Genomic DNA, 26,414 nt, shown 5'->3' with positions numbered 1-26,414 from the left:
TCAGTTTTGTCTTTGGCCTTGTTGATACCATTGCTTGTGGCGTCTGCTGAGCTCCAATCCCTCCTTCGCACGGGAGCGCCGGACTTCTTGGGGCTGAAAGGCTCACTGGTCCGAATGGGCGTAAGCATAACCTTGCGATCGGAGGCCTTATATCCGGTAAGCTTGTGCATTTTTCGCCGCGGAGTTAGCAAGTTGGGTTCAGTTATCAGCGAGCTGCACCTTTAACGTCTGGAGGTTGATTTACGTGTGGGGGCGACCGGGATTGAGCAGCTGTGCTTCCGGGAGCCACCGCCTTCTTGAGGACAGAGGCGCCCTCGGGTGTTTGATATGAGACCTGAATTGGGGCACGTCTCTGGCTCAGGGTCTTGTCTGAGGCGGGCTTTTCTGCTGTAAGTCTAGTCTCCGGAGTCCTGCTCCTGGAGGGACAGAGGAATGCCCAGAAGCAACGTGGTGCGGGGTAGGGGGCATTCGCGCCCGCTTCTCCAGACACTGCCAGCTTCCCAGAGGCCATTCTGCTGCAGCCGGAGCCTTGGTCTCGGGCGAAATTAGTCCATTCTCTCTCCCATCGCTGTCAGTGTATCTGTGTGAAGTGGAGAGAGTTGACAATGGGGAAGCAGGGTAAGGACTGCCCTTTGAACCGGGTTGTTCTGGGAACCGAGGCCAGCGTTGGTTTGCTAGCTCTGCAGTGTCAGGACTCTGCCCTGCCCTTCTGCTCCCAGAAGGGGAGCCCTGAGGACGACTGCGCTTCGGGCAAGACTGAAAGCCATGACCCGAGGTAATGCTTCCTTTCTGCTTCCTGAAACACAATGAGCGTTTGCCTTCCTTATCTTGCCCTGTATTGGGTAGGAACATCTTTTTCAGGACTTCCTGACCATTTCCTTCCATCCCGTATACTCAGCTGTGTTGCCTAGGGGCCCCTTCCGAATGGCAACAGGTGTTCACGATTTTTTTTCTATAAATCATCTTTTTCCACGTAGGGTCAGGAATGTTGATTGAGCAGAAGTGCACAGGGAGGAAAATGAGGATATTATTTGCCAAATGAACGCGTTTTACCTGGACTATGATGTGATGAGGTCAAGTTGAGTACTTGAGTGGGAGCTCCTATCTGGAAAATCATGATCATCACAGACTGTAAGACGAAATGGGAGTTGGTGTTGTTCAGTCTTCATTTGACCTCAGCTTCTTTGTGAATCTTCATCAGTTTTCATCAGATTTTTGGCAACTCAGGGACCAGGAACATTTATTACAGTTTAGTGATGCCTGGTTACAGGTTGAATTATACCAGAGTCTAAGTAGTTTGGGAACCTTATTGTTAGAGTCCAGATCGACAGACCTGAAAGATCTTATTAGTGCCAAATACCAAAATGAGAAGAAAGATTAAGTCAACTAACTGCCTTCAATATTTATACTGGTATTTCCAATTATTCTCATTTTACTATTTGTGGAGGAATCAAGTGTAGTCATTATTCCTTGGCTTCCTTGTGTGTTGGGGTGGTAAATTAGCTTTTCCCCACTAGGGTCATAACATGATTTTTACTTAACTCTAGAGTATATGTATGTAGTTATTACTATGTAAGTATTAGAGCTGAGCCAAGTAGTATACTAAGCAGACATATTATTTCCAGAGTAATTTTTTTTTCCTGGAGCTAGTTATCTTTTTTCTTTTTTTTTTTAAGATTTTATTTATTTATCTGACAGAGAGAGACACAGCGAGAGAGGGAACACAGGCAGGGGGAGTGGGAGGGGGAGAAGCAGGCTTCCCGCTGAGCAGGGAGCCGGATGTGGGGCTCGATCCCAGGACCCTGGGATCATGCTCTGAGCCGAAGGCTCGCTTAACGACTGAGCCACCCAGGCGTCCCTGGCGCTAGTTATCTTTTAAAGTTATTTGCTCAGTTTTCCACATTTGTATTGCTAACCCATCAAAATGTGTAAACATCACTGTCACATTACTATCAATAATATTTTCCATATTGTCAACAATCATCAGTTATTTAGTTCTTCCGTACTTTTGTCTGGCTTCCTTTGTTTTACTGCTCCTGTCTCCATTGGTTGTGCTGCAGATTTGCTACACAGCTGTCATCCTGGTACTTTTCTTTCACAGTAACACTGACTCTTTTGTTCTCTTTCTCCTGTGACTCTTATTTACCATTATGCAGATGCCTAATATACCTCTGATGGTTTACTCTATAGATTTTATGGAGCACAACCAGTTACTTCCAAGCAAAGATGCATAGAAGCAGGAGGGGAATCTTTTGAACCTTTGCTTGTCTGGACTCTAAACTGGTTCTCAACCAGGAACAATTTTACTCCTACCCTCACCCGCTCCAGGGATATTTGGCAACATCTACAGATATTTTTGGTTGTCAAAGTTGGGATGAGAGTGCTACCAGCATCTAGTGGAGGTCAGAATTGTTGCTAAACATCCAACAAACAATGTACTGGACAGCACCCCCCATGACAAAAGAATTATTCAGCCCCAAATGTCAACATTGCTAAGGCTGGGAAACTCTCCTCTAAACATGTCTTTATACCATTTTCTTCATTCTAACAGTGATATTTAGAAGTACATTACATTTCTGATACTTTATATATAACCTCTTTTTTTCTGTGTTAATTTTTTAAAGGATCTTCTCTTACTTTCTTTTATGCTCAAATTTTATTCTAAGGTATTGTGTAGAGGTGGGTCAACAGTAGGCGGAGGGAATTACCTATTACTGACAATTACATACCAGATGTTATTAGACTAGATGATGGCTTATACTATTTCACATAATAGAGACACTCTACTTAGCTGGCCTTTGTACATCCCAAACCTGCTTGGATACTGGAAATATCCTACTGTGATTGGGTGGTTTGATCTATCTTCAGGAATTGGAATGTTTGAGAACATAAATGAAATCATACTGACATCCAGACCTCCAGACCCAGCCTGTTTGTTCTATCTGTACTTTCCTATAAACATTCTCCTTATCACCTGTATTTTCACCTTTTTCTTTTCTCCTCCCATTTAAGAGCTTTTGTTTTTATTATAACCTTAATACACAGATTTATTTTTTCAGGGACTGGGGTGATCAAGGATGTGTCTATAGACTATTCTCAGGAGGAGTGGGGATGCCTGGATTCTGATCAGAGGGATTTGTACAGAAATGTGATTTTGGAAAACTATAACAACCTGATCTCAGTTGCTAAGCATACCTGTCTCTAAAAATTCAGTCTTCCCTCTGGAATATTTGCTCCTCCCCTTGTGAATTTCTTAGCTCCTTTCAAATATCCTGTATATTCCATTTCCCTGTTCCCAAAGAGAAAGCTTGAGCTCTGTAGAGTTGAAAATGTGCACCTCTACCAGGGCTGAGGCTGAAGCTCCATCTTCCCTAAATAATGACCTTTCGTCTTTGAAGCTATTCATAGCTTGTTGAGAGTTGATTTTTATGATTAGATGTTCAGTTTTGTCAAATTATTTTCCCTATCTTTAGAAATAATCTTTTTTTCTCTTTAATTCGTTGATATAGTAAATTTTATAATGGCAACCTTGTGTTCCCAGAATAAAATTAACACGGTCATATTGGTTTATTTTATATGACATTGTAGGATAGAGTTTGTTAACATTTTATTCAGATTTTACGTATCTATTTGGTAACTTAGATTGGCCTATAATTTTCTATCCTCATACAGTTTTTGGTTCGTTTTGTTTAAAGGCTTTATTACCTTCATTAAATAAGTATAGGAGTGTTTCTTCATTTGTACATACATATACATACACATGTATATGTATGTACATACTTGTAGAGAATAATTTCAGTGAAAAGTTGCAAAAATCAGAGAACTCCTTTATCTAGACTCAGCAGTTTTCCAGTTTTAATATTTTAACACATTTACTTTATCATTCTTTCTCTCCCCCTCCCCCATCCCCGTCTCTTTCTTGCTCCACACCCACATACACTCATACATATCATTTTTTTCCTGAACCATTTAATAGTAGGTTGCAAACATCATGGCCTTTTAGTCCTTAATACTTCTTTGTGTACTTCCAAAAAACAAGAATATTCTCTTACATTATTAAACCATCACTAGTAACATTAAAGAAATGTAACATTGGTAAAATATTTTTATTTAATCGACCATTCATATTCCAGTTGTGTCAACTGTCCCAATAATGTCTTTAGGGCATTTTCTCTCTCCATTTCGTACAGGATTCAGTCTGTTTTGGCTTTGCATTTTACTGTCTCTTTACTTTTCTCTTAAGTTGCAAAAGTTTATTAGACTTTCATTGTTTATAATTACATGATCATTTTTTGAAGAATTAAGTCCACTTTCTTTTTTTAATAGAATGCTCTTCGTTTAGCTTTTCTGTATTATCTCATGATTAAGTTCAAGTTATTCTTCTCCTGCCAGGATCCCAAATATGTGATATCTTGTCATCCTCAGGACATCATATCTAAAAGTATATGATTTGCTTCTGCCCCTCATTGATGATGTTAATTTTGATTACCTGTCCCAAATATTGTCCGCTTTCTCTATTGTATAGTTTTTATTTTTTCTGCAACTAATCGGTCATCTGTGGGGAGGGACCATGGTAATATTGTATTCCTTATCAAATGCCCCCCACCACTCGATTTAACATCATTGATGATTCTTCCTCACACCAGTATTACCTGTGAGGGTTGCACAATTGTCATTTTTCAGTTCTATCACTCCCTCTGTATTTCTCAGTCTGTATTCTTCTTTTTGGAAGTGTCTTCACTATTTGTCTGTCTGTCTGCCTATCTAATTTATTTTGCTTTCTATTTCTAATTGATATGGCCTCATGGATTTGTATTCTTTGCAAAGGTTTACAATTAATTAATTATTTTAGTGCCTAAACCATCCCAGGTTTGGCAAGTCAGAGCCCCTTCCGGGTAGCTCTTGGTCTTTCCAACATGCTGACATAATTTTTTAAGTGCTCACTTACTTTTTGGTACAAAAAGATGTTCAAAGTCTTTTTCCTTTTAAAAACCCTTTTCAAATATTTTTGGGAAATATGTTGTATTCATCTGCCAGAGTTGTGAAAGAGAATCTTTTCTACGCTTCTCTCCTGGCTTCCATTGACTTGCTGGCAATCTTTGGCATTCTTCGTCTTTTCCTGCATCACGCTGATCTTTGCCTTCATCTTCACATGTTCTCTGCATAAGTGTGTTTCCAGATTCTCTTTACAAGAACACTAGTCATATTAGATTAGGGGCTCATCCTACTCCAGTATGATCTCATCTGAATTTAACTAATTTCCACATAGGGTCACCTCCTGAAGTAGGGGCATGGTAGTGGTGGTAAGGACATCAACATATGGACACAATTCAACCCATAACATCTTCATGCGTATAAAAATTTTGAAACCAAATTGCACAGTCTGAGTAATAATACAGTGGAGACCCATCTTGTTACTCTGTTAGTTTAAGAAATAGAACATTTGCAAGTATCTTCTAGGCCCCTTCTGTGCTCAATTACAGTTACTGTTTTTTCTTCACTATGGGGTTTGAAATAAAATTGACTGTGGTACACAGCTTGGTATCTAGTCATGCAAGTTCTTACATCCTTGCTTCTTTGTTGGAACTATGGGTTATGATCCACTGGTGCTATACAAGTAGATTTCTGAATTTTGAAATGATCACCAGTAGTTCTATTCTGATTGTACCAAATTGATTATAAAACTAAAATCATGTTTAATTTGTTTTTGGTAGTTTGACGTTTCTTTTGATTTTGTTTTATAATTATATGGAATATTTCCAAGATTCCAATGGCAAATCCGTAAAATAGTGTATATTCAGGGAAGTCTAGCTTTTATCCCAGTCTCTTGTACATTGTTCTCCATCTCTCTCTCCAATGAGTTTACCCTTCCATTTTTTTTTCTAAATAAAAGCAATTGTATATATCTTCTTAACCTCCCTTTCTTATTTTCCTGGCAGCGTGCTATATACAATTTAGTCCACCTTCCTTTTCTCACTTAACAGTATGTCTGGGAGATAACTTCAGGGAGGTATAAAGATTTTCATCATTCAGGGGTGCCTGGGTGGCTCAGTTCATTAAACAGCTGCCTTCCGCTTGGGTCATGATCTCAGGGTCCTGGGATAGAGCCCCATATCAGGCTTTCTGCTCAGTGGGGAGTCTGCTTCTCCCACTCCCTCTGCTGCTCCCCCTGCTTGTGCACTCTAACTCCCTAACTCCCGCTCTCTTTCTCTCTCAAATAAATGAATAAAATCTTTTAAAAAAAGGGTTTTCCTCATTCCTTTTTATAGTTGGAAAATATATTCCACTTAGTAGATGCACCATAGTTTTTCAACCAGTTACCTGAGAATGGACATTTGGGTTGATTCCAGTAATTGTTATTATAAATTGTGCTTCACTGAATGGCATTGTGAGTAAATCTTTTAAAATTTATGTCAGTATATCTTGAGAGTTGAGTCATGTCATTCAGATTGCTAGTTTATAAAAGGGTAAGTAAATAAGTAATTTGGTTAGGGAATGCTGAAGCCTCTTCCACAGTGGGTATACCATATTGCCATCTAATTAGTAATGAATGAGAGAACCTGTTTCTCCTTAGCTTCCTGAAACAATATGTTGTCAAACATTTAGATTTTTGCCATTCTGACAGTTGAAAAATGTTACCTCCTTGTAGTTTTAATTTGTTCAAAATTTGGAAATTATCCATTTAAAATTTCCTAATCACCTCATCATCCAGTATGACTTCCCATCAATTCATGTGCTTTGTGCATTTATCAAATTCCACCAGTATATTTGATCACTGTATAAATCATTTACATCTCATATACATTAATTTCAATTTAATTCCCCTATTTATACCATAAAAGTTTCATTTCTTCCAGGGGGAAAAAAGTGAATGTTTTCTATTATGCTTTCTTTCAGAACATGAATCTTGGTGTAAAACCAAGGAATTATCTCTGAAGAAGGAAGTTTATGAAATGGAATCACCCCAGTGGTTTATATTGGGAAGTCTTAAAAAACATGGACTTGAGTGTTCCTGTTACAGAAATGACTGGGAATGTAAAAGGAAGACTGACAAAAAACAAGGATCTCATGAGAAAAATTTTAATCAAGTTATTTTCAGCTATGAAAATATATACATTTTCAGTCACAACACATCTCCGTATCAAAAATCATATATTGAAGAGAAAGACTATGAATGCAAGAACTGTGAGAAAGCTTTTGTACATGACTTACAATTAACTACACAGCAGAGAATTGATACTGGCAAGAAGTTCAGGAACCATAAGGAATATGGGAAGGTTATTAGTAGAGGTTCAAAACATACTCAGCATCAGATCATGTTTACTGGTGAAAACTGTGAACATAAGGAATGTGATAGGGCCTTATACTGTGCACATCAGAGTATTCATACTGAGGAGAAAATCTATGAAGGTAAAGAATGTGGAAAAGCCTTTGGTACTGGCTCAGTATTTCTATCACATCAGGGAATTTACATGTGTGAGAAACTCTGTCTAGTTAAGGAAGGTGGGATTTTTTTTTTTTTTATCATTCCTCAGACCTTACTTATCATTGGAGACTTCATGCGAGTGAGAAACCTTATCAATGTATATTATGTGGAAAAGCCTATAGTAGTAAATCAGCCATTATTCTGCATCAGAGAATTCACACTGGTGAGAAACCATATATATGTAAGGAGAGTGGAAAAACCTTTCATAGCAGTTCAGTACTTAAAGAATATCAGAGAATTCACACTGGTGAGAAACCTTATATGTGTAAAGAATGCCGTTCATTATTCCTCAGATCTTAAAAGGCATTTCATTATTATGCCTTTCATTATTCCTCAGATCTTAAGAGGCATCAGAGAATGCATACTGGTGAAAAAGCCTATGAATGTAAGGAATGTGGCAAGGCCTTTAAGAGTGCATCATATTTTTTTTATACATCATAGAATTCATACTGGGGAGAAACCCTATGAATGTAAAAATTGTGCTAGGGCGTTTGGAAGTTGCTCAGCTCTTAACCGACATGAGAGAGTTCATACTGGTGAAAAACCCTATATATGTAAAGATTGTGGAAAGGCCTTTTGTAGCAGTTCCAAACTTACAGAACATCAGAGAATTCACACAGGTGAGAACCATATGTGTGTAACGGATGTGGAGAGACCTTTTGTAATAGTTCTATACTTACAGAACATCAGAGGATTCATACTGGTGAGAAATGCTTTGAATGTAAGGAGTGTAAAAAGGCCTTTCATTGTTCCTCAGACCTTTCTCAACATCAGAGAATTCATAATGGTGAGAAACTTTACGAATGCAAAGAATGTGGGAAGGTTTTTTATGTAGTTCAAATCTTAATGTCGGAAAGATCATGCTGGTAAGAAGCTCTGAAAATAATCTGTGGGAAAGGCATTTAATTATGAATTTCATCTAATTTGAGATAGGACTTCATGCTGGTTAGATCCTATAATTAATATGAAGAGCGTTTTATTTGTTTTTACAGCCTAAATTGCCTAGGAATATAGTAAATATCAGAAGATCATCAGAAGTTCACTCCTTAATATCAGGAATTTATAAATGTGAAGGAAGAAAACAAAAACTTTGGTGCATGTCAACCTTAAATATCAGAGGATTTATCAAGGAATAATCCTAGAACTTCATTTTACTTTTCCTAATTTAACTCTAGGTATTTTTGCCTTATTTATATTTACTGGTCCTTAAAATTGTTAATTGTGCTTGAGGCGCCTGAGTGGCTCAGTCCTTAAGCGTTAAGGTCTGCCTTCAGCTTGGGTCATGATCCCAGGGTCCTGCTTGGCGGGAAGCCTGCTTCTTCCTCTCCCACTCCCCCTGCTTGTGTTCCCTCTCTTGCTGTGTCTCTCTCTGTCAAATAAATAAATAAAATCTTTTTTAAAAAAATAAAATTGTTAATTGTGCTTACAGTTCTGGATTGACTTCTTTTTCGCCAGGATTTTGAACCTATCACTACTTATTCTTTCCAGTTGCTTTTCCTGCCATTTTGGTGTTATATTCTAATTTATATAAGTTTTTTTTATAAGGTTAAGTTTCAGGGCAACAATTTAAATATTCATATGTATATGTTTATATATGTATATACATATTTATATATCTGTAATTATACCTGTAACTTCTTTGTTATTTTTACTTTTTTTCTATCTTAATGCAAATAAAACTGTACTGCCTTTTTTTAAGTATTATATTTATTTATTTGAGAGAGAGAGAGCGCAGGTAGGGGGCGCTGCAGGCAGAGGGAGAGGGAGAAGCAGGCTTCCCGCGGAGCAGGGAGCCCGACTCCATCCTGAGCCGAAGGCAGATGCTTAACGACTGAGCCATTCAGGCGCCCTTTATTTTTAAGATTTATTTACTTATTTATTTATTTATTTGAGAGAGTGAGCGAGAGAAGGAGCAGGGGGAGGGGAAGAGAGGGAGGGAGAAGCCGACTCCCCGCTGAGCAGGGGCCTCGACTGGGGGCTCGACTGGGGGCTCGATCCCAGGACCCTGGGATCATGATCTGAGCTGATGGCAGATGCTCAACTGACTGAGCCACCCAGGCGCCCCTGTACTGCCTTTTTGAAGAGAGTTCCTTTTAATAATAGCATTTTATTGTGAATTTTTCAGATTATTTCAAAAAGCACAAAGAAACCTTTATTTCTGTCAACTGTTAGAATACCCACTCTCAAAATCAAAACATATCCTTTCAGAAATGTTTAAAAGAAACTCCATTTCATAAATTACCTTTTCTATGGTAGAATATATCATGAACAGTTTTCCAAGTTATTAAATATTATAACACTGTCCTTATTTGAATAGAGTTAGTGTTTATCTGTGTGGCTCTACTATTTTACTAATCTATTGATAAAATGTTTGCCTTCTAAATTTTGCCTTCTAGACAAGGCTCCTTTCAACATCCTGTTTGCATTTTGTATACTTGTCTCCTTTTTTTATTTTTTATTTCTGAAATAATCTATGGATGTCTTATACTTACAAAATTTTAAACATTGCAGATAAACTAAACTCCCATTTGACTATTTCCCTTTCCCTAGTTTCTCCCCTAAATTTACCACTGTTGACAGTTGTGTTGATTTCATCCTTAATAAAAGGGTAACTTAGATGAGAATCGAATCAATATTCAGATATTTTGGCTACCCAATGTGTTCTCTCATCAGTCAGATAATGTGTTCTATATTATACTTTTTGTAATAAACCTCTTCTCATTTTGCTGTGACAGTTGTGATCTCAACCATCCCATAGAACTTTATATACACTTTCTCTCTGGTATGAATGTTATGATCAGCATAAAGACTGAATTCTGTAGGAAGAGCTTACTACATCTTAACATCTTTATTTTGGTTTTAAGTTTTTTCTTTTCCAATATGGAGTGTCTCTTATGGTTAAACACCATTCCATAAATAAAACAGATAAAGAAAATACTAACATTTACTAAACAATTCACTAGTTATATTCATGCATTCATAACCCATTTACTCCTCATTACACACCAATGACAGTTATCTTAGTCACCCCATTTTGCCATACTTGAAGTGAAATACATAAGATTGAAAGCAGTATTATGTTTCTACTGAATATGTATATTAATATTCATATGTATCTATAGATATATACATTGTATGTATAGTGTTTGTGTGTGTTTAATTGCATTTTAAAAAGCTCTTGAAAGAGAGGGTGGATGAGAGACGATGGACTCTGAGAAACAAACTGAAGGTTCTAGAGGGGAGGGGATGGGACGATGGTTTAGCCTGGTGATGGGTATTAAAGAGGGCATGCTCTGCGTGGAGCACTGGGTGTTATGCACAAACAATGAATCATGGAATACTACATCAAAAACTAATGATGTAATGTATGGTGATTAACATAACAATAAAAATTTTTAAAAAAATTAAACATTTCAAAAGAAAGAAAAGAAAGAAGGGGTGGGGCAGAGTCCCAGACAGACTCCAACAAAGGGCTCGATAACACAACCCTGAAATCAGAACTTGAGCTGAAACCAAGAGTTGGATGCTTAACTGTCTGCATCAACCAGGCACCCCACAAATGGTGTTTCTTAAAAGATTAACAGTGTAGCAATTTTGGCAAAAAAAAAAAAAGATAAGCATTAGGACTGAGAAATTGATGTTACTACAAAGTATAGATTTTATGGGTAAGAGAAATACTCTTTTTATAATAATTTCAAAAAAGTAAAATGCATAATATTCTTCAAAAACAAATCTCCGGAACTCAGTCAAGAGAAATATAAACATCCACCAGTCCAATAAAAACTAAATAAATTACCCATAGCTAAAGAAACCACCTGATCTTTTTTTATGTTTTTATTTAAAGTCCAGTTAATGGGGCGCCTGGGTGGTTCAGTTGTTAAGCGTCTGCCTTCAGCTCAGGTCATGATCCCAGGGTCCTGGGACGGAGCCCTGCGTTTTGCTCCTTGCTCTGCAGGAAGCCTGCTTCTCCCTCTCCCACTCCCCCTGCTTGTGTTCCCACTCTCTCTCTCTGTCAAATAAATAAATAAAAATCTTAAAAAAAAATAAATTCCAGTTAGTTACATACAGTGTAATGTTAGCTTCAGGTGTACAATTTAGTGACTCATCACTTATATACAATACCCAGTGCTCATCACAAGTGCCCTCTTTAATCCCCATCACCTATTTAACACATCCCGCCCCACCTCTCCTCTGGTAACCATCTGTTTATTCTCTATAGTTGAGAGTCTGTTTCTTGGTTTTCCTCTCTCCTTTTTTCCCTATGCTCCTTTGGTTTCTTAAATTCCACGTATGAGTGAAATCATATGGTATTTGTCTTTCTCTGACATTTCACTTAGCATACTACTCTCTATCTCCAGCCACATCATTGCAAATGGCAAGGTTTCATTCTTTTTCATGACTGAGTAATATTCCATTATTTATATTTATACATATATTAATATATAAGTGATATACATATATCACTTCTTTATCCATTCATCAGTCGATTTGGGCTCTTTTCATAATTTGGCTATTTCGATAATGCTGCTATAAACATAGGGGTGCATGTATCCCTTCAGTTTTTATTCTTTGGGCAAATACCTACTAGTGCAATTGCTAGATCATAGGGTAGCTCTATTTTTAACTTTTTAAAAAGATTTTGTTTATTTATTTGAGAGAGAGGGAGAGAGCATGAGTGGGGAGGGAGGGGCAGAGGGAGAAGGAGAGGCAGACTCCCTGTTGAGCAGGAAGCCCAATGCGGAGCTCGATCTCAGGACCCTGAGATCATGACCTGAGCCAAAGGCAGATGCTTAACCAACTGAGCTACCCAGGTGCCCCTCTTTTTAACTTTTTGAGGAACCTCCATACTGTTTTCCACAGTGGTTTCACCAGTTTGCATTCCCACCAAGTGTAAGAGGGTCCCTCTTTCTTCACATCTTCACCAACACCTGTTGTTCTTGTGTTGTTGATTTTAGCCATTCTGATAGGTGTGAGGTGATATCTTAGTTTTGATTTGTATTTGTATTTCCCTGATGATGAGCATCTTTTCATGTGTCTGTTGGCCATCTTTATGGCTTCTTTGGAAAAATGTCTGTTCATGACTTCTGCCCATTTTTTTAATTGGATAATTTGGTTTTTTGGCTTTTGAGTTGTTTAAGTTCTTTATATATTTTGGAAACTAACCCTTTATTGGGTATGTCATTTGCAAATATCTTCTCCCAGTCCATAGGTTGCCTTTTAGTTTTGTTGATTGTTTCCTTCACTGTGCAGAAGCTTTTTATGTTGATGAAGTTCTAATCGTTTATTTTTACTTTTGTTTCCCTTGCCTCAGGAGACATATCTAGTACTTGATTTTTTTTTAAGATTTATTTTTTTATTTTAGAGAGAGATAGCACACACAAGCAGGGGTAGGGGCAGAGGGAGAGAGAGAAGCAGACTCCCCACTGAGTATGGAGCCTGACACAGGGTTCACTCTCAGGACTCTGAGATCATGACCTGAGCCAAAATCAAGAGTCCAATGCTTAACCAAGTGAGCCGCCCAGGTGCCCTGTACCTGATCTTTTTTATAGGTAAAATTCCCAAAATTTAGTGGCGCTCCTTATAGTTTATCTAAATGTCAAGCTTGACATTTAATTCTATGATTCTTGCATAACCTTGATTTTACATTTAAAGGGCAAGACAAAACTTCTGGGAACAAATATGAATATTTGTGTAACATCCTGAATAAATTGGTCATTTCAATTCACAAATCTATTCAGGAAAATCTAGATGATTGTTCATTCTAAAAAAGTTGAACAATATTTCTATACTTTAATAAAGTCCAAAAGGTTCTTTTCAAAAGTGTTGATCCAGGGGCGCCTGGGTGGCTCAGTCATTGAACGTCTGCCTTTGGCTCAGGTCATGGTCCCAGGGTCCTGGGATGGAGCCCCACATCCGGCTCCCGGCTCGGCGGGAAGCCTGCTTCTCCCTCTCCCACTCCTCTGCTAGTGTTTCCTCTCTCACTGTGTCTCTCTCTGTCAAATAAATAAAATCTTTAAAAAAAAAAGTGTTGATCCATTTGGTATAATTTTGTTTCTACATAATACATTTTCTTTGGGGCACTTGGCTGGCTCAGTTGGTGGAGCATGTGGCCCTTGATCTTGGGGTGATGAGTTTGTGCCCCACGTTGGGTATAGATAGGGATTGCTTAAATAAACTTTTTTTTAAAAGTTTCCTTTAGCATTTATTTAGTTCAGGTTTCCTGCTAGTCAATTATCTCAGCTTTTCTTTGTCAAAATGAGTACTTTATCTTAATTTTGGGGGCATAAAATTCTCAGTTGACAGAACATATATATGGTCTCTAGTGGTTCTGTTTTACTGGAGAACCCTGTTTTACATCCAATCTTTGTGGGGACATTATCTTGCCTTCCACATGTAGCCAGTTTTGCAAAGTGGCTGTACCATGTTGCATTCCCACTAGCAATGTATGAGAATTCTATTTGGTTCATATCCTCATCAACAATTGATAATGTCTTTTCAATTTTATTTATTTTTCTTTTTTAAATATTGTATTTATTTATTTGGTTGGGGGGGAACTGCTGAGCAGGGAGCCTGACATGGGGCTCAGTCCCAGGACCCAGGGATCATGACCTGAGCTGAAGACAGATGCTTAACTGACTGAGCCACCCAGGTGCCCCTTTCTTTTCAGCTTTAACAATTTTTTTTAAAGATTTTATTTATTTATTTGAGAGAGAGAGAGAATGAGAGATAGAAAGCACGAGAGGGAAGAGGGTCAGAGGGAGAAGCAGACTCCCTGCTGAGCAGGAAGCCCGATGCGGGACTCGATCTCGGGACTCCAGGATCCATGACCTGAGCCGAAGGCAGTCGCTTAACCAACTGAGCCACCCAGGCGCCCTCAGCTTTAACAATTTTACTAGGTATGTAGTAGATTAAATTGTGGTTTTAATTTGCATTTCTCTGAGAAGTACTGACCTTCAGCATCCTTTCCTATGCCATTTAAATATACTCTTTGGTGAAGTGTCTGTGCAAGCATTGCCCACTTTTATTGGGTTGTTTGTCACCTTTTATTGATTTGTAGGAGAGTTGTTTTTATATTTATGATACAAGTCTATAATGCATTACAAAGGCCTTTTTCAAATCTGTGGTTTATCTTTTCACTCTCTTCACTGTGTCTTTTGATGAATGCCATTTCTTAATTTTAATGAAGTCCTACTTACTTTTTCTTTTAGGGTTTTGTAAACCATAATAGGACATACTTATTACGTTCTGTTTAATAAATCTTTCCTTTTCCCAACAACATGAAGATGTTTTTCTACATATGTATTCTTTTAAAGTTATATTATCTTAATTTTACAGCTAAGTGAAAATTTCACATTAGGCATTTCGTCAAAGAAAGTCTTGCATTAATTTTGTGTACTATGTAAGGTAAGGATAAAGATTCTTTTTTTTCCCTTGTGGATGTCTAATTGTTTCAGCACCATTTACTGAAAAGACTATCCTTTCTCCACTGAGTTAATGTATTTTTCTAAAAAGTGGGACTATCTTTTAATTATTTTTATTTCATTCCCTTTGTCCATGTTTTATCCTTGTACAAATACAACACTGTTCTGGTTACCATAGCTGCAGTAGGTAGAATTCTAAGAAGGACCCCATGATACACACTCCCTGCTGTTACTTCTTTGATAATGTTATAATACATGGCAAAAGAGATTTTGTGAATGTATTTAAAGTGATTAATCAGAGCCCTTAAGATAGTTTATTTGGGTTGGCTTCACGTAATCTAACATGAGTCCTTTAAAAACAGTGTTTTCTCTGACTACTAGCAAAAAAGGAAGTCAGAGAGATGTGTTCTAGCTGGCCTGAAAGAAAGCAAACATACATGTTGTGAATTGCCTGTGGGGGCCATTTGGAAAATATCTGAGAGTGCTCTGCAGCTGACAGCCTAAGGAAATAGGGACTTCAGTCGTGCAACACAAGGAACTGAAATCTGCCAACAAGAATGAGATTGGAAGTAGATTTTTCTCCAGATCCACTAAGTGAGAACTAAGGCCAACTAACACCTTGATTAAGACAAAGGGGCCAGGTGACTGAATGGGGTATCCCCAGTTGCTGAGGAGTCAGTCCTAGACTGCAGCTAAGCAGTTCGATATTTTTTTTTCAATATTTTTATAATAACTTTTGTTTTGTTTTGTTTTGTTTCAGCTCTATTCTGCGGGGTGGAGGTTGGGAAGAAAGCCCCATACTTCACCAGAACCTGAATGGTGATGAGAAACTATCACAAAACAATCTCCCAAGGTCTGACATATAGAGGCATATGGGAGATGATCTTGTAGCAGCTCCTTAATGGCCTCCCTTTCTCTCATGTTTGGGGAGGATCATAAGACATTCTGTCAAGACTCAAATAAGCTATATTTCTAGCCTTTGCCTGCATGGGTACATGCAAGGTGGCCATGTTGCCATGGTGGGGCTGTTCCCTACAACACTACCCTCTGACCTTTCAGTATCCAGCTAAGCATTCTCAGGATTGCAGGCTACCCCATGGGCTACTCTAATTAATTTTACAAATAGGGGCTTGGACCAAATGCGTTCCGTTGTCTTAAAGCAACATAGTGACCACAGCTACAACTTCCAATTTGGGGCCAAGTCAGCTAAATATGCCCCAGCTGCTATCAGGATCAACCTTAGAGAGCCACATTACTTTCTTTTTTTTTTTTTTTTTTTAAAGATTTTATTTATTTATTTATTTGAGACAGAGAGAGAATGAGAGAGAGAGAGAGAGTACATGAGAGGGGGGAGGGTCAGAGGGAGAAGCAGGCTCCCTTACTGAGCAGGGAGCCCGATGTGGGACTCGATCCCGGGACTCCAGGATCATGACCTGAGCCGAAGGCAGTCGCTTAACCGACTGAGCCACCCAGGCGCCCGCCACATTACTTTCTAAGGTGAAAATGGGTTGCTCTGTTTTTCCTTATTCATTGATCAACTGTAGCAAGAAATGTTAGAAATTGCCCATGTATCGCCTGTACTGGCCAGCAGGAAGTCCAGGGTAATACAGTCGTCATTACCACTCATCTTAGAGTGTTTGGAACCACTAATAGTCTGAAAAACAAGAAAAGAGTCTGAGAATAGGTTAAAGAAAATCATACCAGTGTCCAGAATGATAGCCTTGTTCTGTCATCTCAAGCGGAGGCTCTTACTTTCTGAAGTTAGTAGTTGTTGCATTTATCACTTACTGGTCAACAGTTAATTTGAGGTGATGGTGGCAGTTTGAGATAAATTGGCCAAATGCAGGGATAAGAGCTGAGAAGGATCACTGGTCCTTACCTCTACCCAGACCTCAAAGGGTCTAAAGTGCTCTCTCCCCAATAAGAGTTGTTCCTTTTTTTTGGTCCCCCACCAGTGTCTGCAGCAATCACGTCATTCTTTTTCCAACCTTCCCCGTGTCTTACACCACACAACTGGTCCCTGAGTGCCCCTGCAGTTTCTTTCTATACCTTGGACCATCCTAGAACCACTTCCTCACCCTGATGTGTATGCCAGCCAACATTACCTTAGCAGTCATCACCTCATATTCATGATCATTGTCATCAATATCCACAATTGCCAAATCCAACATGGACAGCCAGGAGACAAAAGAAGTACTGGGTTAGAGTTTCCCAACCCCTGTTCTCCAGCGGTAAATGTGGGGGGAAAAAATGTAGAGCGAGAAGTTGATTATGTGGATTGAGTTTCTTAGAGCCTCCCTCCTCTTCCTTATAATCAAACATTTTATTTATTTATTTATTTATTTAAAATTCTATTAGCCAACATATGGTACATCATTAGTTTCAGGTGTAGAGTTCAGACAGATTCTATTTAAATGAAAATTACCATTTTGGGGGAATTGCCACATTTAAAGCCCAAATTGCCTGTCTAAAGTGTGTGCTCCACAGGGAGCGGGGCTTGGTTGTCCGATTATCTTTTCCAATTTCTCTTTTGAGAGTCCATTTCATCTTTCTTTTTTTTTTTAAGATTTTATTTATTTATTTGAGAGAGAGAATGAGATAGAGAGAGAGAGCATGAGAGGGGGGAGGGTCCAAAGGAGAAGCAGACTCACTGCCGAGCAGGGAGCCCGATGCGGGACTCGATCCCGGGACTCCAGGATCATGACCTGAGCTGAAGGCAGTCGCTTAACCAACTGAGCCACCCAGGCGCCCCTAAGAGTCCATTTCATCTTTCAATGGCACTTGCTACCTAGGTATGACACGGCCATGAAAGTTCCAATGAATATCCCAGGTCGCTGCCTACTGCTGCATTTTTGTTGTTGTTGTTGTAAAGTGGCACTATTGTCTGACTGGATACGTTTAGGGAATACAAATAGATAACAACATAACACTGTCCATCTAAAACCCCTGAATAGTATGGCTGCCCATCTGCTCTGTGGACAGGGATGGAAGTATTGGACTCTCAAAAGGTGTCTATTGTCATCAACACTCAGCAGTACCCTTAAGTGGAGGGTAGAGAGCCCATATGGTCTATTTTCCAGCACCGGCCAGGTTTGGTATCCTTGGTTATGTGTCCCAGAGTTCTCTCTGCTACTCAACTGCATAGCTGACATCCTGGGCATATTTGCTGGGCTTTCTTGACCTCATGTACTGGAATCACTGTGCCTTATTTTTAGGCTTAGTCACGAATGATAAATTCTCATGCCCTGTGTGATGGTGTGTCCAGGTGGCTATGGTCCTTACCTGGGTCCTTATCTGATCATCTTGTGGATTCCGTTGATGTTCATCTTTGTAAGGTCCTTTACCATGGGCATCCACATGGTCACAAACAGGATGTGGGTCTTGTGCAGTCTGCTATCATAACGCTTCATCCCCAAAGAGGCTCAAATTTGATCATTCAGTTGTCCCACTGCCAGGCACCACACCACATTGCCAGTCCATTGGCTACTGCCCATGAATCAGTGAAAATGTCACAAGGTGCATTTGGAGGAATATTTTCCAGGGGAAGCACAACAGCCTACAGCTCCTCCCATTAATCAGAATTCTCTTTGCCACACACAGTTTTAAGCAGTTTTCTTTGAGGCTGCACAGTGGCAGTGGTCTCCTACATCCCACCTCCCTTTACCTTAGCTGATATGTGCATGAACCAGGCCCAGGAATACTCAGGAATGTTAGTGTTCCAAAGGTCCCAAGAAGTCCAAAGTGCTGGGCCAGACACTACATCTGACATGGCTGCATCTACAGTGTGACAGGGCCTCTTTTGAGCGATCCGATATGATGAGTTCAGCAAGATTCTCATCCTTGCGTGAGGTATGGAGTGCCTCCAACCCCGGAACAAGCCAGCAGATGTTGTGCCTCATTTTTGTTTGCTAGAGGTATTAAGATCAACAGTTTTTCTTTAACAAGGTCAGGGCTTTTTCTCTGAGCATCAGCCCACACGGTTCCCAAGTGGCTTACTTGTGTGGTTAGCCCCAGTATCTTGTTGGGATGTTAATATTCCAGCTCTGGTTCATATATTGACTCATCTCATGAAAGGCAGTCTACATGCTGTCTTTAGCCCTTTCGGTCAGACTAATGCCATCGATGTAATGCTACCAAGACATATCCGGTGATATTTCAGCTTTTTTTTTAGGGCTAAGCCTATCCACTAGTGATAAATTTTAGAGTTTAGGATAGCCTATGGCAACATGATAAAGGTAATTAGAACCTGTGAAGGCAAATTGGCTCTAATCTTCAGGAGGCAATGGGATGCTGAGAAAGCATTAGCAATGTCTACAACTGTAAAACAAGACAACTTCGGTCTGCATTATGGATTCTGTGATTGTTAAATCTGGAACTCCATGTGCCCAGTGTATTACTGCCACATTGAGCTTGTGGTAGTCCATGGTGACATGCCAAATAATATTGGCTTTTCCCCTGGTCACTGAGGGCTATTATGTGATACAGTTTCTTTAAACACCTCTGCCGCCATTAGCTATTTGATCATTATAGTGACCTCTGACCCCTTCTACTCCCCTGTTCCCCTTCCCCGGTCTCCTGTACTGCTTCGCAGTAACTATGTGACTACCCTGGAGAGGTCTCATAGGCGCTGGGTTGTGTACTTGTGCCACAACCATTCTTCTAATTGTGGCATTTCCCCATTGGGAACATCCCTTATGATCAAGGGAATTATTATCTATAATTAACACATCTATTTCCACAATACATTCAGCAATATCAGTCACAACAACCTGAGTTGATACTGGCCCCAAAGAACCCACCTATAAATTTATACTGTCAATTGGAAAATTATTTCTAAATCCAGTTCAAATAATTTTTCTGACAATGACCAAGGGCATTTCTTGGCATCATAGTAACTTAGGTTCCAAGTCCATAAGAGCTTAACGTGTTTGGCAAACTTGGTCACTGTCAAGTCCCCAACATACTTTGACTAGTGCATGTGGTTTGGGTCCCTCCTCAGGAAGGACAGACCTTTGCCTTTACTCCTTTCCTTTTTGTTTTTTTTTTTTTCTTTTTCTTTTTCGAGAGAGAGAGTGCGTGCGCATGCATGTGCGCATGCACACAAGCAAACAGTGGAGGGGCAAAGGGAGAGGGAGAGAAAGACTCTTAAGCAGGCTCCACACTCAGCGCAGAGCCAAAGCAGAACTCCCATCTCTTAACCCTGAGATCATGACCTGAGCTGAAATCAAGAGTTGGAGGCTTAACCAAATGAGCCACCCAGGCACCCCTCCTATTTGTTCTTAAATCGTATGGTGAGGTTTGGAGAGGCAATATTGAAGGCGTTACAGGCGTTTGCCTGTTACAGAAGATATACAAATGTATACATCAGGGGAATTCAAATCGAAACAACCATACACCCACTAGAAAGTTTAAAAAAGAAAAGGCATACAATATTAAGTGTGTTAGGATGCAGAAACTATCATACAAAGCTGGTGGAACTGCAATTGGGAAACCACTTCAGAATACAGTTTGGCAATATCTACTAAAGCTAAATATATGTGTATCCTATGACCCAGCAACGCCCCTCCTAAATATATATGTAACCAAGACGACACGTATACAAAGCAAAAGAATACAAACAAGAATGTTCATGGAGCACTATTCCTAGTAGCCCCAAGCTGAAAACAAGCCAAGTACCGTCAACAATGAGAATAAACAAATTTTATAGATTAATCTCACAAACAAAACATTTGGCAAAAGAAGTCAGACTAAAGGGGGGAAAAGTGTACACACAATATGATGACATTTATATAAAGTTCAAAACCAGGCAAAACTAATCTATGTTGTAAATCAGATGGAGACTTTACAGGAGGCAGGTAGGGGACTTCTGGGATGCTACACGAGTACACAAGTCTGAGCAATCTATGAAAATGTATCCAGCTTCACTCTAATGATTTGGGCACTTTTTTGTGTGTTACATTCAAAAACTGTACTTTAAACACCCAACTTATTTTTTATTATTTAAAAAGAAATCGTGAAACAGTCTGAGGCATAGCAACACAACCACACCCGAGATGATAAACCGAAGCAAACGCACTCAGACCAGCACTAAAGCGTCACTCTCCTTCTCTCTCCTCCCCCACAAGCCTGGCCGCAGTTAGGGCCCAGGCATTCCTCTTCTCGTCAGACTCCGATCGCCCCCAATCCCCGCAGGTCTTCGGGACTCTGCGGCGGCACCTCCCACAGCCTGCTCCCAGCTGGGGCTGAGGGTTCCCGACCGCCCCGCTCCGCCCTCCAGGGCTCCTACGCCACACTACAGGTCCCAGAAGTCCCCGGGGCGGAAATAAACTTCCGGCTGAATGCGAGTTGGGGTGCCGGGTGCGCAGCCGGGACTGCACGGTCGCAGTGATTCGCCGTAGAGAATGGAGGAGTCGGGGTGGCGGGCTGGCGCCCGGGGAGGAATACTCGGGTCGAACGCTTTTTGCGGGGGTCTTTCGTGTTCTGGACTACACTTTCCAGAGGCCTCCGCGAGTGACGTCACTTCCTTCTAAGGTGGTCAGCGCCGTTGTGCTGGAGCGAGCTGCACAGCGCCCCGGCCGGGGAAGCGCGGCCCGTGGGTTCGTTCCGGTCTGGCGGAGCGTGAGCCGGACGCCGGGGAGGCTGAAGGTGAGGCGTGTCTTAGCCCGGGGACCGAGACCGGCTGTGTGCGGAGCCTCAGCCATTAACACGTCAGTGTGTGTGTGTGTGACGTAATGTGCCTGTGGGACTGCATGATTATGTGTGAGCACATGACGGAGTGGTAATTGTGTCTCCAGCTGTGTGAGTGCTTGTGTAAAGCTTTGAGATTGACTCCTCCTTTAGTTGTGTCATTGACTTTTTATGAGTTTGGCCCCTCCCAACTGTGTCTAGGTGGGAGCCGAATGGGGGGCGTGGGGTGGAGGAGGGAGCAATGATAGCGAAATGGTCACCCTGAGGCCAGTTGTGGGTTTGAGGGTTTCTGGAAGCTTGTGGTTGTGGGGTCTCTGTGGCTGGCTGCGTTGCGGAAACCCAGATTGGGCTATCGGTGGCTGGAAAGGCCAATACTCAAGAGTTTTGACTGGAAAGGAATCAAATTCCTTTTAAGGAAGGCCGGCCACTGGGGAAGGAGGCAGACTCTTGTCCAAAGGCCGACTCAGGTTTCTTCCTGGCCCCGAGATTTTTATTTTTATTTTCACTTATTTTTTTGTTTTGTTTCGTTTTGTTGTTTATTTTTGGCCCAGAGATTTTTAAAGGGGTTTAATCGGTTAAGGGAGTGCAGTGGTCTGTGACATTTCTTGATGACATGCAGGCTTGATGCCAGCTATAGAGTTAATCTTGGTCCTCGGAGGTTGTACAAGAAATTGTAGTTCCTTGGTGCTCTGCGTTTCGGTGGGTTGTGCAAGAAAGTCTTGTTCCTTTGTACCCAGGGGTTGTGCAAGAGTACTCTGTTTTTTCTGAAAAGGAGGGCAAAATCTACAGATGCGCAGAGGGAGGCCAGTAAAATCATTTTTGTGACCTTAAAAGAGAAAAACATTTTGCTAAAAGATTGCTGGGCTAATCAGAAAACTAAAGGGACTTCAAACAGACTTGCTGGCCTCTGTGGCCTAGGAAGGTTCTGGTCCTTTATTCCTGAAGGCCACTGGTCTGCCTGTCTCAAAGAAAGCAAACTAGTTCTGTCGCAGATCAAGGGACTTAAGTCAGCAAGCAAGGAGTGTGTTAACTTGAAGCAAGTGAAGCAAGTAAGCCTTAAGACTGGCTGGGGTGCTGTTACAGCTGCCCCCTCTCCTTGTAGCCATGGGGGCCCAGGTTCCCTGGAAATGTCCCTGTCTGATGTGGGAAGATAGAAAGGTGAATCCTAGATTAAAAGATTCCAGATAAAGAGATTTATCTCCAAGTCACAAACCTGATTTCATGTTGAGGTTTTAGAGCCAGAAACAGCCCCAAGTTCGGGGGAGAGCCTGAGAAAAGGGGAGGAAAAAAGCTGGGGTTGTAAGATTCCAGTCTCTTCCCTCAGGAAATCACCTGGGGAGACTTGTGGGGATTCTCCACCTCCACTTTGGTTCTCAGAGAGGGCAGCATTGCTCAAGTCTCTCTCTGACCTTCCTCTGAATGTTTATTTAGTTCAAGAGGGGTGGGAGTGGGGTGGAAGTAGTTGCTTGTTTCTAACAAGTCAGTCTGGGCTCAAAGAAAGACTTGGTGTCTCACGATTCTTTATCTCTTACCAATCAATGGACTTGTCTTACACAGGTGACCAGAGACTTAAGGGAAGAGCCGCTGTTGGACAACTGAGAGTTTTATCCAAGGTAAGCTGTTATTCTTTCTTCTGTCTCTGAAGTGTTTTCTGGTTTTTCACAATACGGGAACATTGCTTTCTTTCTTTTGAAACTCCGTAACAAGGAGCGTAACAAGGATCCTTTTAGTGTTCTGCTCTTTGGGCCTGGCTATTCCAAAGAGTAGTGGGGCCAGAAGGAGTGGACCCAATGAGATTATTCCACTCCCATTTTGTTCCTTATGACCTGAGGTACACATATTCACCGGGCAAACATTTCAATTCCATTTTTATACTTAGTCTTTTTCTAAGATTTTTGAAGGAATGGAATACATCTCACAGAGTGAAATTTGAAAGCCTTGACTTTGAGTATTTTCTTTTCAATTTCATTGTTTGAGAGAGCATCTTCTAAGTATTTAAAAGGTTCAGAAGAGTATACAGTGAATTCTTCCCAGCCCTGCCCTTAATCATGAGCTTTTCCTCCTTAGAAAGCAGCCAGTGTGCCTAGGTTCTTGAGTACTTCCAGGGGAATTCTATATATCCTTTAGTACATGATTGACTTCTTCACTTTATGGCTGCCCGGTATTACATAATTCCGTAATTTTAAGAACTAACCCTTATTAATGAACTTTCAGATGGCTATTAGTCTTGCTGTTATAAACAATGGTGGGATAAATATCCTTGACTATATGTCATTTAGCCTATCAGTGAGTTTGTTGGTAGAATGAATGCTAGTTTCTCAAACAGTGTTTATGTGGACTTTAAATTTTCAATAGTTTTTGCTATGTTGTCCCTTGTATTATCACTTTTCTAACAATATTTTCTGATTTAATGTTTTATTCAAGGTATTTTGCTGGTTGTTGGAAAGTTTAAGGAAATTATTAATATGCTGTTACAGGGTTTTTGAAGCTGTGGGTTGTTACCTGATTTTTGTGTGTGGTAAAATCAGTTTACTAAGCCCTGATCAGCATTTTCCTTAACTCTTCATTGTAAAAAATTCAATCATGTACAAAAATAGACAAAGCAGCAGTGAACGTCTGTGCACCACTTTGCTCAGTTTCGGTAATGACTGACTCATGGCTGATCTTGTTTAATCTGTACCTCTACTTACCAAGGATTATTTTGAGGTACATACCAGAAGCTGTATCGTTCCATCCATAAATGTGTATATAAATGATGGTCTTTTAAGAACTTAATCAAATACCATTAATCTCCCTAAAAAAATAAATAATATTTCCTTAATATCAGATTTCCAAGTTAGAGTTTAGATTCCCCCCCAGGGCAAATAACTTCGTTTTCAATTTTAAGATTTCTTTGAATCTGGACCCAAATAAGATCCATGCATTGTGATTGGTTCATAAGTCTTTTTAAAAATCTATAGTTTCTTATTCTTGTTTAATTAAGAGAGAGTGAGCATGTGAGTGGGGGGAGGGGCACAGGAAGAGGCAGACCAAATCTAAAGCGGACTCCCCACTGAGCATGGAGCCTGACACCAACTCCAGGCTCTATCTCACGACCACCAGATCATGACCTGAGCTGAAACCAAGCATCAGACGCCCAACCGATTGAGCCACCCAGGTGCCCCTCATTCTTTTTCTTTCTTTCTCTCTTTCCTTTCAACGCATTTCTTGAAGAAGCTGGGTGATTTGTCCAGTAAAGTTTCCCACAGTCTGTCATCATTAACATGTTTTTCTATATTTCTCTAGTTCAAGGTTAGATCTAGAGGCTTCATCAGGTTTAGTGTGTTCCCTCCATTTCCACTCCCCCTTTTTTTGGGCAAAATGACTATACTGATCCTAGTGTATACTTCCATGAAGAGGCATATAATGTCTGCTTGCCTCTTTTTGTGGTATTTTCTGTTATTATTTCATTAGAGATTGCTAAATAGTCTAATTAATTATATATCTCTTTTCTTTAATGGGAATAATTATATAAAGTGAAAATTCCCTGTATGAACGGATTGGTTATCTTGAGGTACAGATTCCTTAAGGTAGGCAAGACAGATTTTTTTTCTCCTAACTTAACAGTTTTCAAAATGAGGAAATAATGAATCATAATGAAATAATGGTTTGCTAGCATTCTTTCCTGGGGAACAGTGATTATTATTTTTTACTATCATTATAAAGGTGTGGATTTTGATACATTTACATGTTTCAGTCTGTTGCAGTTTTTTATGTATACTTAAGTTAGTATTGTGCCATATTTGACCATTTGGAGCCTTTTCAGGTTGACTCAGGGGTCCTTTTGACTTGATCTTAGTAGTCTTTGCCAGCTTTCTTGGTTTTCAGTAGATCTTAGTCAGGAATCGACAAACTGTCTGCAAAGGACTATCTAGCTAATGTTTTAGGTTTATGGGTCATACATTCTCAGTTGCAACTACTCAACTTTGTTGTAGAGTGAAAGCAGCCATATATAATATATAAGCAAAAGGGTGTGGATAAGTTCCAATGAAACTTTATTTCCAAAATGAGACAAGGGGTGTACCAAATAGGAGCAGAGTTTAAAAGGTGAAATTCAGTATCTGATTTAGTGAATGCTAATAGAGATGATTTCATTTTTACAGAGAGTAGGTGCCAGCTGCAATTTTTAAGGAAGCACTGCCCACATACCTGCCTTCTAAACACACACTTAATGGAAATCAAATTTCCATAACACCCATGAAGGAGAAATGCTATTACTTTGTTTCTAAACAGTTGTCAGATTTCTAGTACTATTTCAAATCAGACCCTCACCTTTTATGTGAAAAGGCCTCTTATAAACTTGATAGCTTGTTCAGGAAAAATAAATGGGTAGATGGAATTTATTGGAGTTAAATTTGAGTTTAGAAAAGGAAAAACAGAAGACTCATATTAATATGTGTTATTTTATCGTTACGCATTTCTGCCCTCTGTTTCTGAGCTCATTGGCTAAATAATACCCCAAATAGGACTTGTTCTATGGCAGGGACCCAGAGTACTTGAATTGTATTGAATTAAATTTACTTGAAATTGTAAACATAAATTGTAAACAAAACCAAAAATCAAGCATTATTACCCTGTTCGAGGTTCTTGTCCATTTCCTGATTCAAGCCTCCTTCATATTGATGGGAAATGGCATTTCTTGACTATATTCTAGGTGCTAGGGTATTCATTGCTACAGGGTTGATCATTGTTTCTGTGGCTTTACAAAGCTAGTATATCCGTAAATTTTAAAAGATTAAAAAATAAATGTCACAACCCCAAGGAGCCTAGAGATATGAGAG

At 39.9% G+C, this 26,414-nt stretch overlaps 2 protein-coding genes across 3 annotated transcripts in view; both read left to right on the top strand.

The window, feature by feature from the left end:
- LOC112810706 (uncharacterized) lies at positions 1–9,281 on the top strand. 2 transcript variants are annotated; one of them, XM_073885330.1, is made up of 2 exons: positions 1–156; positions 6,898–9,281. In XM_073885330.1, exon 2 carries the CDS (start codon positions 6,954–6,956, stop codon positions 8,319–8,321), a length of 1,368 nt encoding a protein of 455 aa, XP_073741431.1. In that variant the 5' UTR covers positions 1–156; positions 6,898–6,953; the 3' UTR covers positions 8,322–9,281. The 2 variants fall into 2 exon arrangements, with proteins under 2 accessions (XP_073741431.1, XP_025710283.2); XM_025854498.2 differs by lacking the exon at positions 1–156 and adding an exon at positions 198–775.
- Positions 9,282–23,164: 13,883 nt separating this feature from the next.
- LOC112810684 (uncharacterized) overlaps positions 23,165–26,414 on the top strand; it is a 90,188-nt gene continuing 86,938 nt past the window's right edge. The window contains exon 1 of the mRNA XM_073885230.1: positions 23,165–23,207. The gene's annotated coding sequence lies outside the window, so the exon portion shown is untranslated. The remainder of the gene's footprint in view (positions 23,208–26,414) is intronic.

Source organism: Callorhinus ursinus, unplaced genomic scaffold (assembly GCF_003265705.2).
Source record: "Callorhinus ursinus isolate GAN/ISIS: 27379988/994484 unplaced genomic scaffold, GSC_fseal_2.0 scaffold61, whole genome shotgun sequence".
NCBI lineage: Eukaryota > Metazoa > Chordata > Mammalia > Carnivora > Otariidae > Callorhinus > Callorhinus ursinus.
This window is presented reverse-complemented; position numbering and strand designations above follow the sequence as displayed.